This window comes from Sardina pilchardus, chromosome 17 (genome assembly GCF_963854185.1).
Source record: "Sardina pilchardus chromosome 17, fSarPil1.1, whole genome shotgun sequence".
NCBI classification, from domain to species: domain Eukaryota; kingdom Metazoa; phylum Chordata; class Actinopteri; order Clupeiformes; family Clupeidae; genus Sardina; species Sardina pilchardus.
Window position 1 is genome coordinate 22,135,062 of NC_085010.1, and position 17,287 is coordinate 22,152,348.

At 43.3% G+C, this 17,287-nt stretch overlaps 3 protein-coding genes across 4 annotated transcripts in view; 1 reads left to right on the forward strand and 2 right to left on the reverse strand.

Annotated features, from left to right (window-relative positions):
* epyc (epiphycan) overlaps positions 1-8,954 on the forward strand; it is an 18,592-nt gene extending 9,638 nt beyond the window's left edge. Inside the window, exons 3-11 of the mRNA XM_062517894.1 lie at positions 1,954-2,016; positions 2,434-2,518; positions 3,155-3,544; positions 3,987-4,106; positions 4,716-4,820; positions 6,458-6,616; positions 6,893-7,095; positions 7,470-7,565; positions 8,784-8,954. Of these exons, the coding sequence (XP_062373878.1) occupies positions 1,954-2,016; positions 2,434-2,518; positions 3,155-3,544; positions 3,987-4,106; positions 4,716-4,820; positions 6,458-6,616; positions 6,893-7,095; positions 7,470-7,565; positions 8,784-8,954 (1,392 nt within the window). The remainder of the gene's footprint in view (positions 1-1,953; positions 2,017-2,433; positions 2,519-3,154; positions 3,545-3,986; positions 4,107-4,715; positions 4,821-6,457; positions 6,617-6,892; positions 7,096-7,469; positions 7,566-8,783) is intronic.
* Positions 8,955-9,686: 732 nt separating this feature from the next.
* LOC134062194 (uncharacterized) lies at positions 9,687-13,163 on the reverse strand. Its single transcript, XM_062518129.1, has 4 exons — positions 12,796-13,163; positions 12,523-12,616; positions 12,334-12,421; positions 9,687-11,253 (listed from the first exon to the last, which is right to left on the reverse strand). Exons 1-4 carry the CDS (start codon positions 12,905-12,907, stop codon positions 10,468-10,470), a joined length of 1,080 nt encoding a protein of 359 aa, XP_062374113.1. The 5' UTR covers positions 12,908-13,163; the 3' UTR covers positions 9,687-10,467.
* A 911-nt stretch (positions 13,164-14,074) lies between these two features.
* Positions 14,075-16,977, reverse strand: LOC134062103 (uncharacterized). Of its 2 annotated transcripts, XM_062517991.1 has the most exons (5): positions 16,898-16,977; positions 16,530-16,824; positions 15,788-15,881; positions 15,584-15,671; positions 14,075-15,216 (listed from the first exon to the last, which is right to left on the reverse strand). In XM_062517991.1, the coding sequence occupies exons 2-5, from the start codon at positions 16,639-16,641 to the stop codon at positions 14,503-14,505; spliced, it is 1,008 nt and encodes a 335-aa protein (XP_062373975.1). In that variant the 5' UTR covers positions 16,642-16,824; positions 16,898-16,977; the 3' UTR covers positions 14,075-14,502. The 2 variants fall into 2 exon arrangements, with proteins under 2 accessions (XP_062373975.1, XP_062373974.1); XM_062517990.1 differs by having other exon boundaries at positions 16,530-16,972.
* Positions 16,978-17,287: the final 310 nt, after the last annotated feature.

Consider the following 17,287-nt stretch of genomic DNA (forward strand, 5'->3'; position numbering starts at 1 on the left):
GTTTGCTTTCTGAGGGTAGCGGTTTGGGGGGAAAGGAGGGGTGTGAGGGAGAGGGGGAACAGGAGAGGTGGATTTTAGGGGAAGAGAGTGAATGGGGGGTGGAAGGTGGGGGTCTCCCGTTGCAGGCGCAACACTACTCAAAGGCCCTCCTTGTAGTCTCACAAACTCTCTTTACTTTCAGATTTTTTTTGTAGTTAATGCGTTTAACTTTTAACATTCGACCCGGTATATGAATATTTCCTCTTAGCTTTTTTTTTTCTTCATAGACCACATTTATGACATTTAATCGTGGCACTTGTTTGATAACTGGAGGCCTATGGAGCTTAATGACTTGATTAATGATTTGTCTCTTCATGGGGCACCGGTAAGTCTCAAGTCTTGAACAGAGTTGTAAATGTCCGGCTTCAGGAAGTAAAAGCCATGCCATACTGTATATTTGCTCCAACCATTCACTAAATCAGCTGAATCTAATAAGTACAACTCATCAAGTAGATGAGCTTAATTAGTGAAATCACCTGTGTTAAATGCACAGGTAGAAACAAACGGTGGGGCTTTTACTGTCTGAAGCCGGACTTTTCTGCCGGGTCTCTGGTCTTGGAGCACAAAGGCTATAGTAGGAATATAGGAAGAGTGGAAATATGGATTTCAGCTACCATGTGTGTCGTGGTTCCACAAGGACCATTTGCATCTGGGAGATAGAATGAGCTTTACGAGAGCTGCAGGAGTGTCTGCTCTCACCTGGGCTCTGTGTGAGTCTTTAGTGCCCCACTGTGGTCACATGGGGAAGTGCAGGGCAGGGTCGCGTGCTACGTACTGTAGAAAGCAACGCACAGATGTGAGACCTCGGCCATGTGTCTCCATTTCAAAGGGTGCATACACTGTGGGTTTGTTGTGTTTAACACATTTAATCTGCGCCAGTTTGTGGAGTTGCTTTTGGTGAGGTTACTTTAATGCCTATTTTATTACTGATAATTGTGGCTAACTGTGAATAACACTACAGCACAAGTAGCCTAGACGCAGCCACAGAAACACTGTGATCTCATAGATCTGCAAATCATCACACTACTTCAAATGTAGTAACGCGCAGAATACATTTCACCTTCTATAATGCACTTTAATTGAGTTAATTGATTAATTAACCCTCTTAACAATGGTCTTTAGACTGAAGCAGTGTCACTAGATCCTGGTGACACTATAGTGTTGGGTTCATTAAGGGAAAGATGCCTAAGCAGCTATGGAAAGGACATACAGTAGCTTTGCACATAACATTGATTGTGCTGTAATGTTATCAACAACAGTAAACTACAGACTGCAGAAACTGAAGGTGTCAAACATCTCCATTGCAAATATCTAGTGCCCTGATAATTTAGATTTAGATGTGCTATTTCAACAGGTAAACAGATTAATTCGCCAGCACTTCAGAAGTGACACAGCTTATTGAATCAGTCAATCAGCAGTGAAAACCAATGATACGAGTTCCCCAGTGATTCCCATGCCTGATTCAGTAGTCCTGAACTGCATAGAGGCAGTAATATTCCACATACCTGCATGGCTTACAGAAATGTTCCTGTAGATGTCCCCTGTCCCTTGAGAGATGGACAACACACGGATAAGAGGAGATTGGACCTTGTATGTTTATGGAGTCATGTCCTGTGGGGAAGGAAGAGATGGCAGAGAGTGTCTTTTGGAGTTTCTACATAAGACCCTTAGCTGTACACAACTCATGGCATGGCTGATAGTGAGTAGTATTGTGCATATAATGTGTACAGCACAGGCAAAGGTGTGAATGCATTTCTCGTATCAACATGTGCCTATTGTGGAATGAGAGAGCAGTCCGATTTTGAGCTCCTCTCCTGGGCCCTCGCTTCTCACGGAGGAGGGAGGAGGGAGGGGGAAAAAGTCTCATTGATACGGCTCTGATTTCCTGGCGTTTCCCTGGCATCTGGTCCGCAGATAGAGATCGGCACGCTGGCCCCGCCCGAGGAGAACGGCGCCTCTCTGGAGGAGGGAGAGGAGGCGGAGGAGACGGAGGCGGAGGAGGGGGAGGAGGTCGACGAGGCCGAGGCCGAGGAGGGAGAGGAGGTGGACGTGGAGGAGGTGGACGTGGAGGAGGCAGAGGCTGAGGAGGGGGAGGAGGGCGAGGCCGAGGCCGAGGCTGAGGAGGGCGAGGCCGGGGCTGAGGAGGGAGAGGCCGAGGCGGGAGAGGCCGAAGAGGGAGAGGAGGTGGAGCAGGTCGATGCGGAGGAGGCTGAGGAGGTGGATGCGGAGCAGGTGGATGCGGAGGAGGTAGAGGAGGCGGAGGAGGTGGATGTGGCGGCGGGCCAGGAGGAAGGAGAGGAGGAGGAGGAGTATACGGGGGAGGAGTATACGGAGGAGGAGTATCCGGAGGTGGTGGAGGAGGAGGTGGTGGAGGAGGAGTACGTCTCAGCCGAGGTGGAGATCCCCATCAAGCCCCAGCTCATCCCTGCAGGAGGCTCTGGGGGGTCCGGGCAGCTCATGGGCCCCGACTCGCAGGGAGGTCTGTAGCAAAGCGGGCCGTAAGACAACACCACCACCAACACCAACACACACACACACCCCTCTGTATCTATCTCTCCCCTCTCTTTCACCTTTCTCTATCTTTATATCTCTTTATACCTATTCAGTCTATCTATCTCTCCTTCTCTCTCTTCCCCCTGATCTGTATCCATCTCTTCCCTCTCCCTCCATTTTATCTCTCTCTCTCTTTATATATCTACCTACTCTGTCTGTCTATCTACCTCTCTCCCTAACTCTCTCTCTCTCTCTCTCTCTACAAAAACACACCCACACCTACACACACACACACACACACAAAGTACAGTGCCTCGCAGGAATGCCGAAAGCAGTGCTGCCACCCCTGATCGTTTTTTCTCTTGCCACACCGCTGTCATTCCATTTAACTCCCCACCCAAGCGGTTAAATGTGTTATCACCCTTTAACACTCACTCACTCACAACGTCACCATCACCACTCCAATCCAGTTCAACAGTCACCTCTCTTACTCACTCATTCATTGATTCATTCATTCATTCATTCACTGGCTCTCTCTGTCTGTGTCATTCTTTTGTCTCGAATCATTGCCCATCTTTGGTCTCTAATTTGTCGTTTAACACCTAATCTTGTCTCTAACAAGAGGAGGAGCTGCGCCTGGCGCCCATTGACATTCTTCAAATCTCTGGGGACTTGGGAGAGTCGGGAGAGGCATCGGGGGCGTCCGGGGACGCTGGGGGCTCCGGCACTTCTGGAGATTTTGGTTCCGGCGTGTCCGGCGTGTCTTCGGGCGACTTTGGTTCCGGGGGTTACGGGGTTTCCTCCGGCGACTTCGGCTCGGAGCCGTCCGAGGCGTCCGGCGAGATCGAGTACTCCGGAGTCTCCGGCGACTTTAGCGGGGAAGCCTCGGGAACCTCCGGCGCCGAAGCTTCCGGCGACCTGGGCTCCGCAGGTTCTGGAGTCTCTGGTGACCTCGGTTCCGGAGCCTCCGGCTCTGGGTCAGGTTCAGGGATAGTGTTGGTCCCTGATGGAGGTCAGTACCAGTGATTCTAGTGGGTAGTTCTTTTGAGTCTAGAGGGTATCTGTCTAGTGTTGGTCCATCTTTAATGTACTGCAAAGTATTCAGCCTCTGTAGACTTGATTCCTTTTCACTCAGTAGTGGTCTCAGTAGTGTACTTTTGGGGGACTTTTACGATTAAAAGGGTCTTTACTTTGCTACAAAAAAAATAGTCAATGCTTATGGCCTAGCCTACATGCTCAAAAGCTTTTTTTGATTCCATTTAACTGTTCAGACTGAGTTAAATGTGTGTGATTTTTTTTATTTATTTAATTTCTTTGTTTATTTATTATATTTATTTATTTTTGCATTGATCATTGCCATCCACCCATCACATCCATGCCATCCACCCCCCACCGTTCCTTGCTGGGACTCTAATGTCTCTCTCGCTGCACTGCCTTGCCTTGTCTCTAACAAGAGGAGGAGCTCCCCCTGGTTCCGGTCCTCCCCGAGGAGGCCTCAGGGGCTTCCGCGGAGGAGTCGGGGGAGCCCGAGTCTGGGGAGGAGGAGGTTATAGTAGTCCCTACGCTAGCGGAAGGTCAGTACCCCCATGACCCCTGTGTGATTTTGCTTTAAAATAATAATATTAATAATAATAATAATAATAATAATAATAATAAGGCAATCGTATCAACGCGATGTTCTTTCATTGATTATTGATAGATTTTGATTGATGTTGTTTGATCTATTGGATGTTTGATGAGTGTAGTCCAGGGGTATGTTGTTATGGCGAATGGGAAAAGCTGTTTTTATGAGCTAGTGATGAGATGGACCAGGGTGGGGGGATGTCCAGTCTTTATAATAGGCTGTGGTACAAATATAATTTACTCGTGGTTAACAGTTAGATGAAGTCTTATAGCCATTTCTTTTGCTCTGCTTGGTTATATGTCACGATACATTGTCATCATTAGCCATCATACTTCCTCTCATTTAACTGCATTTGATTGGTTAAATGTGTGTCCATCAGTCTGTGAAAGTACTCCTCTCATCATGTGTTAACTCATCATCGAGCTTTCCTTTGTCAGCCATCACTCTATTTTCTCTATTTGTCCACTCATATCCACCCTTCGTGTTTTCCCCCCGTGCTGTGTCTGTTTGTCTGTCTGCCTGTCTGTCTTCTAACACCTAATATGTGTGTGTAAACAAGAGGACGAGCTGATCCCGACAGTCCCTACCACCCCACAGGAGGGCACAGGTGGTGCTGTGGGCTCTGGAGAGTCAGGCTCACCTGACATTGACATTGACATTGACAGTACAGCAGGTCAGTATCACCTCATATACTACTCCCCACCCACCCACCCACTCCTGTGCTGTGTCACGGCTGACTGCTCGGTCCAGACATACACTGTGTCAACCAAGCAGCAATGCTGTAGGCAACAGGTTAACTCAACAGACTGTGTAAGACTCCATTTGAACCCTCTATCATTAGATTGACATAACTATTGTCATAATTTCTGTACATGTTGGAATACACCACAGTTTAATGTTACACATAAATATCCATTGATGTATACAGTATCACAATATCAAATTGAAGTCTTATGAGAGAGGTTTCCAGTAAAGTGTTTGTTATCTAAGGATACATTCATACGACTATATACTCCATATTGATGATGACAATGTCAACCTACAGTATCACCAATTAGGTTACAAAAATAGCATGAAATTTACAGAGTAAAATGACCTGTTTGGAATGAGTTAAATGTGTTTCCATGGTTATTATCGCCCATCACTCTTTGGCCTGGGGCTCAATTTGCCTGCTTATATGGGCAGACAGAAAAGAGGAAAGTAAGTACATACTGTTACACTTAATCACAGATTCATGCTACAACGCTACCCTGTAATGAATGTGCAGGCAGTCCCCAGGTTATGAACATCCTTGTGCTCATAAATTACATCAAAAACATTGTGTTGTACAATGCTTTGTAATATGAATGCATGCACTATGCACTACCAGTCATGAAAGCATTACACACTTCAGTGGTGAATTGACTCATGGAGCGTATAACCCCATCTGCTACTTTAAAGGTACAGTGGAGGATTAAGTATGCTGTTTTAAGAGGAGGGGAATATAATTATGCTCACTTATACCTATCATATACGTGTGTATACTTATGTGTAATTACCTTAGAACAAGTCCTGAGTCTTTTATATCTACATAGAGAGAAGGTCCCTTTCCATAGAGTCCACCATGTTGTGCCGCCATGTTTCTACGGGAGCCCAAAGCAGACAAACTAACACATGACTTCTAGAGAGATCTTTTTAGAATGTATGTGACATGACGGCTACTGTAGCCTATGTCTCCCACAACAGAGTGGTATTCAGCTGGTTTCTTCTTCGTGCCCAATATTCTGTGTGATACTAACACAAAAACTAAAGTATGCACCTGTACCAACTTATACATTTAACTTAAAGACAGACTTAAGAAGGAATCTCTTTCGTAACCTGGGCACTGCCTGTTATTACAGATATCCAGGACACATCCATAACCAACGATACAGCATATCCATATTTTGGGTACTACATACAAATATGCTCATGTAACATCAACACAACTCCTTACCTCCATGCATCCCGTATGTCATCATGTATGTGTTCATGTGTCTTCTGGTGTCTCTCATCCATTTCATGTGTGGCACGTGGTCACCACCAGTAACCCTGTAAAACACTGTTTCAGCATCATTAATATACATGTGTCTAAAACTTCATACCAGACTGTGTGTGTGTGTGTGTATGAAACCATGTTTGTCTGCTTACTGTCTCTCACACGACATTCCTCCCACAAAACACATATACACATTTTTTTATCATGAGATTTTTGTTGTGTGATTCTTTCATTGCGTTGCATCTTAATGTTGTCCTTATTTATTCTGCATCATGAATCCACAGGTATGTCAACCTGCATGTTGTGTACCTGCTTGGGCGGGTCTGTCTACTGTGATGATGTGAAGTTGCAGAACGTGCCACCCCTGCCCAAAGATACCACTCACTTCTATGCCCGCTACAACAAGATCACAAAGATCAACAAGTCCGACTTCGCTAACATGAGTATGTGTCCCACTTTTAAAGAAAAAATGAAATGCTAAAATCAATTATCCATGTTAGAGTGAATATCACATCCGTGCTGAGGAAAAATAATCCTGTATCTATTGGAATGTGAACATATAGCTGACTCAATTTCTATTTGTTTGTTATGGAACAATCAGCACAAAATAGCATGTAAATCATTATGCTGTGTGTGGATTGTGTGTGTGTGTGTGTGTGTGTGTGTGTGTGTGTGTAAAGGGCTGTCTCACAGTACTTTTGCTCACCTCTTGTGTCCAGACAAGCTGAAGAGAATCGATCTTACGAGTAACGAGATCGGCCGGGTGGACGACGGCGCCTTCTACGGGCTGCCCGCTCTGCAGGAGCTGGTGGTGAGAGAGAACAGGCTCGTCCAGCTGCCCGCCCTGCCAGCCTCCATGACCCTCATCGATGCCAGTGTCAACAAACTGAGCAGCACGGGCATTCAGAAAGAGGCTTTCAAGGTAACTGAGGGAGTATATGTGTGTGTGTGTGTGTGTGTGTGTGTGTGAGTGTGTGTGTGTGTGTGTGTGTGAGAGAGAGAGAGAGAGAGAGAAGACCTTACAACAATGACCCAGCAAATAAATGAACTGTAGGTGTTCATGAATTCATGGCATTAGAAGTACACATGAGAAGATAGTGACAGAAAAGTGTGCTAGATTATACATTACATTATACAAGAAACGTCAAAGCATTTATATAATACTAAATGTTTTGATTGTTGATGTCACACATGGCAGTATATGACATACCGTATTTCAATTCATATATAGCCTCTGGCAATAGGGATCCTCCAGACCTTTGTACTGAGCAGTGCTCCTTGTTACTCTCTCACCAGGATATGGCAGGACTTCTGTACCTGTACTTGACGGACAACAACATTGACTATGTTCCTGTACCGCTGCCGGACACTCTGCGCTCATTGCACCTACAGGTACCTGTACTCCTGCCTCAATACTGCCCCCTAGTGCCCTTAGCAAGAATTGCTATCCTGCTAACCCAGATGTTAAAACTCCATGGCCCTTGGCTGCACTCTGTACATGAGTTTGTTTATTAATTGATCGATAAGTTTTGATACATATATATATATATACACCTCTGTCCAAAAGTATTAGAACGCATGCTTAAAGTTAAATATAAAATCATCTTTTGGAAATGTATCTTAATGCTTTAAATGAAATAATGAGTAACTATGCAACCTTTAAGGACATTCATTTTCTTTGTGAATGAATAATGTATTGTAAATAAATAAATGTTTTCCTTAAATACAGGGGGTCATAAGTATTGGAACGCCCATGTTAAATTCACATAGAGGATTTTTATTTTTATTTTTAAAGGCCAGTTATTTCATGGATCCAGGACACTATGCACCCTGATAAAGTCCCCTTGGCCTTTGGAATTCAAATAACCCCATGTCAACACTATACACTTAACATACTAAGAGTTTGGTATGCTTTATGTCAGTTATTAGCTGTTAGCTAATTAGCGGGTTTGAATTGCATTGAGCTCAATGAGAATGAAACCAGCTAATTAGCTAACAGCTAATAACTGACATAAAGCATGCCAAACTCTTAGTATGTTAAGGGTATAGTGTTGACATGGGGTTATTTGAATTCCAAAGGCCAAGGGGACTTTATCAGGGTGCATAGTGTCCTGGATCCATTAAATAACTGGCCTTTAAAAATAAAAATAAAAATCCTCTATGGGAATTTAACATGGGCGTTCCAATACTTATGACCCCCTGTATTTAAGGAAAACATTTATTTATTTACAATACATTATTCATTCACAAAGAAAATGAATGTCCTTAAAGGTTGCATAGTTACTCATTATTTCATTTAAAGCATTAAGATACATTTCCAAAAGATGATTTTATATTTAACTTCAAGCATGTGTTCTGATACTTTTGGACAGAGGTGTATATATATATATATATTTTTTTTTAATTATTCACAAATTGTATCCATTATTGTACACTGTATCATGCACTGCAATTGCACTGTACAATAACGCTTAATATCGGCCTAAAACCTTGTCAAAACTACGTATCTATTTACCTATATTTGCTATTTACCCCAAAACAAGATATTAATGAGTCCTTAAGAAGAGGCCTTGAGGTTGTCTTAATTTTTTTTGACTTATTTCCCCTCAGAACAACAACATCCAAATGCTGCACGAAGACACGTTCTGCAACGTGAAAGACTTACACTATATCCGGTACGCTCTGGAGGACGTGCGCCTGGATGGAAACCCCCTCAACCTCAGCAGAACCCCGCATGCCTATGTGTGTCTGCCTCGTATTCCTATTGGTGCTCTTATTTAAATTCTCACACACACACACACACACACACACACACACACACACACACACAGAGTCAGATACACACACACACACACACACACACACACACACACAAATTTGCACATGCGTTAAGACCTCTGTGTGCTCACCCAACTTTATTTCCTCACTAAAGGCTCATGCAAACTTACAAATGAATAGATGCCTTTTACTGACTTGTGCAAACACAAACACACACTCACACAAGAACACACAGGCGCGCGCGCACACACACACTTGCACACAGTAAGACACTTGAACACACAAAATTGCATACTCCGTAGATGATATTTGAATTGGTAATGATGCAAACTTTTCCTCCAACTGCCTGCCTGTTTCCATATGGATATCCTTCCTAAAGACATTAATGCAAGACACACTCACACACACTACGACCAGAAGTCACTGGTCACTGGAAAACAGACTATACGAGTTCACTTTAAAAAAAAATCACTGGGGAAATGTGACAAAGCCTTCTTAGGTGTCTATGCCACCCAATCACAAGCACAGACACACTCTCACACACACACACTTACACTCTCTCTCTCTCTCTCTCTCACACACACACAGATGCACATATGAATACATACAGTACATACACCTACACCCACACGCACACACACCCACACACATAGCAGAGGAAGTTTTATCTTGAATTTCTCAGATCTCAGATGAAAAAAACATGGGAAGAAACACAAAATCATGAACCTCTGAACATAAACTATGAATCAGTTTTATTGATCAATCAATCAATCAATCAAAAATATTTTGTTTATTGTATTTTTATTCCTGTCCAGGACTGGCTAAGATGACCAGTGGTGACATTGTTCAAATGTGTTTGTTTTGTAAAATAAAGTGATAATATTAATGTGCAGTTAATTCACACTTCCTGAAAAATGCCTAAAATCATTCAAGCTGGAGCTTAAGGATTCGTTGAAAGGAAAATTTGATTATCTAATGCAATAAAAAAATAAGCATTCTAACACAATCATTTGTTGTAAAGTCTGTACTGTAATATAAAAAATATATATTCTTTAAATAGCTTTTTTACATGAATTGCAATATTTGGTATATTACATTTCAAAGTGTTGTTTTAAAACATGCACAATAGCCTTCACATAAATATTTCATGGCTTCTGTGTGACTGAGGGGGTTTGTGGGAATGGTTTGGGGGTGAATCATAGTCTGCTATTGTGTACTTTGTATGGAAATACCACAATTGAATAAAGTTGTTTTGGTGACCTCTCCAAAACAGGGATGGCTCAACGTTTTTATTATAAATGAGCTTAAGTTAGGAGGAAGACTGATGAACTACAACTTAAGTATAACATGTCAATGCCATGTTTTTAAACATTGCTAACTGCTTAACAAAACTGTTAAATAAGCTGAGAACTTAAGAGTAACACTCACTCCACTCCATAGTACCATTAGCCTAGCTTGGTTTTAGAGTTTGTAATGTTAGCATTAGAAAAAGGAAAAGACTCTTAGATTTAGAGAATCAGAATTTCTCCAAGAGTTTCTCAAACAAGTCTAGGAACTTCTGCCTCCTCTCCAGACATTCTGGATCAAGTGTCACATGACTGATCCCATCGGACATGTTTGTTCTGCCATTCACTGCAGCAGCTGTATAGTCCCTGCTACTGACCATATTGTTGCGGCCAATCTCTAGCCTGTATCTCTCCTGTCTTGCCATCTCTTTCTCCAACACGGCCCTCTCCCGATCCACCGCAGCCCTGTCTCTCTCCACGGACGCCCTTTCTCTCTCGACGGCGGCCCGGTCTCGGTCCAAGGCGGCGAGCTCTCTCTCAAGGCCGACGTGCTCGCGCTCCAGCACCATCCTCTCTCGCTCCAGCAGCTCACGCTCCCTCTCCACCAGTGCCCGGTCGTTGTCCAGCTGCGCCCTCTCCTGCTCGATATCCCGCCTGTCGCTGCTGTCCATCTCCTGCTGCGACGCATCCCCTGCAACGCCTTCCGGTGTCCACAAGATGTCGTTGTCGTTCACCAAGAACTCGATCTCGTTCGCTCGCGGCAGCGACGTCATCGTTGCCGCGGGCTGCATTGCCACTGACTGCGTTGCCACAGGCTCCTTCCTGACGGTGCCGACGTACCGTCTAGAGCACGGCTTGTTGGGTTTGAAATCTGAGTCGCGGCTGGCCGCAACGGACATAATGGACAACTCGGGGGCGCTGTTGTCCAGCCGGCCCTCCATGGCATCGTCCATCACCGAAAACCAGCGCCAGGCACTGGGGATGACCATGATACCGGGCGGCGGGTTCTTTAGCTCCTGCACATGGACAAACTCAAGGGTGTCAAAACATTCTGCTCCTTAATATGGACACTCAACAGTGTCAGGCCATAGTGTAACATGACCGAGAGTCAATGTGCTCCTTGTGCACAAACTATCTCATCTCAACTATCTCAAGACTCATGGTTTTCTGACATCCACTTGCAAAATACATGCTTTACATGCGGACATGGCTTTGCGCTATATGGACAAAGGTGTGTGCATCGGTATTATTAAACTGTACTCTAAACTGTTTTATTGTTGTGGACTCATCTTTCAGAAGGAATAAACTATTAAAAATGGTTTCAGTAGGCTTGCTGTAGCTTTCATCACCAGACAGTAGGCATAAGTCACTAACGGCCCTTGAAGCTAGTACTTGAGAACTTTCATGAACATCACACACACACACACACACATTATGTGTGTGACACATAGGCCCATGTCTACAGAAATATACCTAAATTCACTCTATTTGTTTGGTTTTTTTTTTTTTAAATCTACTGGTTGACTATAAACCAATGTCACCTGTGCACTTCTTGTTGTGACAGAGAAAATAGCTTCAGATTGAGTACATTCCAAGTATGATTCAGGATATTCAGATGTCCTACTAAATTGCCTAGTACTAAATAATACACATAATAGACAATAATAACATTTGACGTAATACTTGAATCTATTCACCTGAGTCGGCCTCTCTGCAGGCCTATTAGTGTCCACTAACAAGGTCTCGTCACCCTTCCCAGACCATCAAGGTGACAAGTGCATGAAATAGGACAAGGCCAAAATGGTAATCTAAATCTAGATGCCGGATTGACCGGTGTCATGCTACAGCATACAGTATGATAAGAGGCCTTCTCAAGAGAAATTCCCTTACAAAACAACAACAGTTATGACACAAGAAACTGCAGTTATACTGTACACTTTCTGAAGACAAGCTTACAATGCATTGAACTACAACTACAATGTGTTTCATGCCCAAAATACTACACACCTGTCCCTCCATATGAACCGCAAGGAATTTAACGTTTTTACTAAAATGGACATGCATGTATTCCAAATGAAGGTTTCATTCTTCCGCACCTTGTATTTATTTAGAAGGTTATCCCATTTCTTCTTTGCTTGGTGAGTGGAGAGCTTTTTCTGAAGGCACATCTCCTTTAAAATCACCCTGTGAGGACAAAAAGAAAGTTCAATGGGAATACTATGAGGCTTAGTTTAGATTGTAGGCTAGCCTACATAATAAATTAGTCTACTGATAAGTTAGCCTACCTCCAAGCAAGTCTTGCTGAATGCTTCTGCCCAGTGAAAAGTTTTTTGTTAGATGCTCTTAATTTTATCAACTGGCGTGTTTCTCCATCAGACACTGAAACAATTCACAGGGGGGAAAGAATATACAACTACAATATACTTTTATTCTGGATGAAGTTATCAAATCTAGGACACTTTGTAAGTCACGCAAGGACTGTTAGTAGCCTATGCGACCTAACTAGCATACAAGACTATAAGGACTGAAGCACATGCCTGCTACGTGAAAATCCTTACTTTTGTAAGTGAATTCCGAGCCAAGTACTGGGCTTGATCTCGCCGGTGATGAGAGCTCGTTATCTGTTGGCTTAGGCGTTGATGGTGCTGAATATAGTGCGTGATCCTCCATGGCCTATGCTACCGATGTATACCACCACGATAAGGCTGCAAGGTGTAGACTTGTGATGTAGCCTAGCCTTTCGGTAGAAAAAGGCTACAGGCAGTTGGCTGAGCAGCCTTTTAAAGGGCTAACTACACGTTAGAAAGCCTCACAAGCTGATTGAATAAATGCCACGAGACGTAAGGTCATCGTGCTGTGAAGACTAATAATAAAATACCCTACTGATACGTCCTTTCCTTGTTTCAGCTATTTCAGCTATTTCACCTAGCCTACGTCCTTTCCCAGTGTATCCTAGGCTACCAGCCTTTATAACAAAATTGTCTCATTACTGCCACCTTCTGAGCTGGAGTGCGTAGGAGAGCCTGCCTATGTTGTGACAGACAATCTCCCAGGGACGAAATATTTTGTATGTGTTCACAAGAGTCAAGGTTGTAGACACACACACACACACACACACACACACACACACACACACACACACACACACACACACACACACACACACACACACACACACACACACACACACACACACACACACACACACACACACACACACACACACACACACACACACGAGCGAGAGCTATCGTGGTCAGCCAGAAACAGGCTGCTTTTGCTGCTTTAGTCTAATAATTTAAAGGCTGCCCATGGCGTGCTGTAAGAAGGGTCAGAGAACACCTTGTAGGCTATTCCTCATCAATTTAACTAGATAGATAGATAGATAGATAGATAGATAGATAGATAGATAGATAGATAGATAGATAGATAGATAGTCATGTTGGAACAGGAAGGGGCAATCTCAGAGCTAGGCTTATTCCCGTAGTTCCAGTGAAAGGAACTCTGAATGCTTTAGTATTAACCAAGATGTTTCCCAGAAGAGTTTAAGTTGTTATACTGTAGCTGCAAAGGGTGGACCAACGTCATATTAAACCCTATAGTTAAGGCAGGTGAGCAAATACTTTTGGCAATATAGGCTGCATATATGTGTGTGTGTGTGTGTGTGTGTGTGTGTGTGTGTGTGTGTGTGTGTGTGTGTGTGTGTGTGTGTGAGTGTGTGTGTGTGTGTCTGCACATGTATTATAGACTTTGATGGTGAAAATGGAATTGTAGGCCTATAGCGTTTTCATATTTAGGAGTATCAACTATCAAGAGGAAAATCTTTGAACTGTGACATTGTTTTATTACTGGTCTGCAGCTCCACACTAGTGTACATTAATACGGCACAGTGCATATCTGTATACAATGCTTTGTTAGGCTAGGGTTCAAGGTACAATATGCCATGTCCCCTTCTGAACAAAAAAAAAATATTCTCAATTACAAAAATAAATATGTTAACATGACCATAGAAATATTTTTTCCAGCTCCATCATCAACATAGAAAGCTCCACCTGGTATTATGCAACGCAGTGTGACAAAAACAAATCTGGTGGTGCTGGTGTGAAACAAAAAAGAACATGTCAGGTGCTGCTGCGCTGTTTCTTCATGTTTGCTGAATACAGCACCTTAAAAATATCTATTCAACTGCAGGAGATAAACTAGTTAGTTTGATGTTCTGTTGTGAAGTTCTACTCTCTGCATGGAAGCTTCAGGTTGGTATTCTTCTAGAATTTTTCTATCAGTTTCTCAAACAAGCTGAGGAACCGCTGCCTCCTCTCCAGCTGTTCTGCATCCAGTTCCGTGTCTTTGATGTCCTCTGGTGTGCTTGTTCCGCCGTTTGTTCCACCTGTGCTGTCTTTCTTTAATGTCTTGGCAGGTCTGTGGAGGTCGATCTTTTCTCTCTCCAGCTTTGCCCTCTCCTTCTCAAGCTGGGCCACCTTCCAGTCCAGTTGCGCCCTGTCTCTCTCCACGGACGCCCTTTCTCTCTCGAGGGTGGCCCGGTCTCGGTCCATGGCGGCCAGCTCCCTCTGGAGGCCGGCGCGCTCGCGCTCCAGCACCATCCTCTCGCGCTCCAGCACCTCTCGCTCCTTCTCCATCAGCGCCCGGTCGCTGTCCAGCTGCCCCCTCTCCTGCTCGATGTCCCGCCTGTCGCTCTCAATTTCCTGCGCTGCATCCCCCGAGATGCCGCTGCCCCACAAGTCGTAAGCATTTAACAGGAGCTCAGGTTGGCCACCAGTCGCCTCTTCATCTCCCCTTTGCCGCTTGCTGCTGGGCCGCTTGCTGGGGAGGAACTCGTCGTCGTTGCTGGTCAAGACAGACGCGATGGATAACTCCTTTGCGGTGCCCTCTAGTCTCCCCTCCATGGCGTCGTCCATCAGCGTGAACCAGCGCCATGATTCAGGTGGCACTGTGATCCCAGGCGGTGGGTTCTTCAGTTCCTGTTTACAGAGTGAAGTGTCATAATTAATCTATCACTACCAGCACATCTCATTTCTCATGTACTGCATGAGCCTTTTCTTGATTCCTTCATATACTCATCCCATTGATAAATACTGTAAGAGAATTTCAGAAAAATAGTCTGCTGAGAATAGTAGCGATCATGCATGATGTACAGGAAGTTAAAAGCCTTAGCAACTTGTTCTTACAGGCCAGCTTGATTTCAGTTCACAGTGATAATGAGGTACATTGCCCTTATGATTACTGGAACAAAGCCCAAAATGATAAATAATGTTATATTGAGGGATGCCTGTCAGTACTGGGCCCTAACTAATTCGTAACTGATTCGAACCTTTAATCAATGCTAACCTTGTATTTGTTTTTCAGGTTGTCCCATTTCTTCATTGCTTGCCAGGCTGACATCTTTCCCTGAAGACCCATCTCTTTTAAAATGGTCCTGTAATGAGAGGAATGTCACAAGGCTGACGCATTTAAAGAATACATGCAATAAGCTTTATTTCGAGTCTTCAGCAATACAAATTTGAGATAAAAAAGCAAAAATGTAGCAGTCACCTCCAAGCGAGTTTTGAGGAATTTCTCCGCCCAGTGAAAAGGGCCCTGTTTGATGCTCTTAACTTCACAAAGGTTGGCAGATCAGCCTCTGACACTAAACAGTATAGAAAAATTAAATGAATGACAGAATGAAAATAGTCATATACCCACTAGGCCTGTTTGATTAATCGATTTTAAATAGTAATCACGATTATGTATTTAGGACGATGTTAAAAAACGTGAAATCGTAGAATCGATTTTTCACTTTAGCTAACACTTATGTTTGCAAGTGTTGATTTTTGTCTCAGAGATATTTTTTTTTTTAAAGCTTTATTTATTTTACAAAAAGTTAGTTTTCCGCTTTATTCATTCATTTTTGTTTAGCCTAATCAAGGGGATGGACACAGATTAATGTGAAAGTGAGGTTTTTCCTCTTAATCCCAAAGGGATTTTTTTTTTTTTTTACTTGTTTGTTTGTTTACAAGAGGTCTACAAGAGAAGTCAGATGACAAAAGTTCAATAATCTTTCTCAATATTAATCCCTTGAGGGCATTTTTGTTTAATAAGAGCAAGGTTTGCACTTAAATCCCAATGGGGAAATGATTTGCAAAATGTTCAATAAAAACAGCATATCTGAAATAATTTCTTTGCCTTTTGTCATCTCTATGTTCAGATATGGACAACACAGTTTATGTTGTAGGCTAGTGTAGCCTACAAAGGTTGGTGCACCAATGACAGAAGATAGTATTACAAATCATCTTACACTTATACGATTCCGGGGTAGCCATAGGCCTAACTGATGCCGGTGATGGCGAGGGAGAGGAATCTGCTGCTATTGGTGTGGATGGTGCAGAATACTGTGCATGGTCCTCCATATCAGTGAAGAGTGAAAGGAAACACCTTAATAAGAAGTGTTCTTCATATGCAGGAAAGGAACCCAGGAAAGGAACCCAGGAAAGGAACCCAGGAAACGGCGCACTTCCTCTTGTCCTTGCAAGCAAGTGTTCACTTCTTTGTCAGTGAAATTAGTTTGAATATCCTCCAGACCTCCACGCGTGCTGCAGTGGGTTAAATGAACAGTTCAGTGATCCAAAAGAACGAAATTACACCATATATTTGACTGATAATTACCGCTGCGATATTTCAGCAACTTATTTCGGTGTAGCAGTGTAGCACTAGCACACCAAGGATCCTTCCTCTTCTTTCTTCTCTGTCGTCGTTGTATGTTGTGAAGTGGGAATCATTTGTACCATGAGATTATATGCTGCCACCGTCTGGTTAGGAGTGGTAGAGAAGAATTTAAATACATATTTATATTTATATAATATATATATTAAATATAGATCAACAGCTGTAGGAATGGTGAATTAAACGGTTTCTTGTTTAGGCTACAAATTAGCCAACTGCATGTATTTAATGCACAGTTTTTTCAATAACCCTCAAGTTAGTAGGCCTACATTGTTTATGTCAGTCTCTCCACTAGATGGCGCACTGTTAAAAATGACAGACAGGACCACTGCT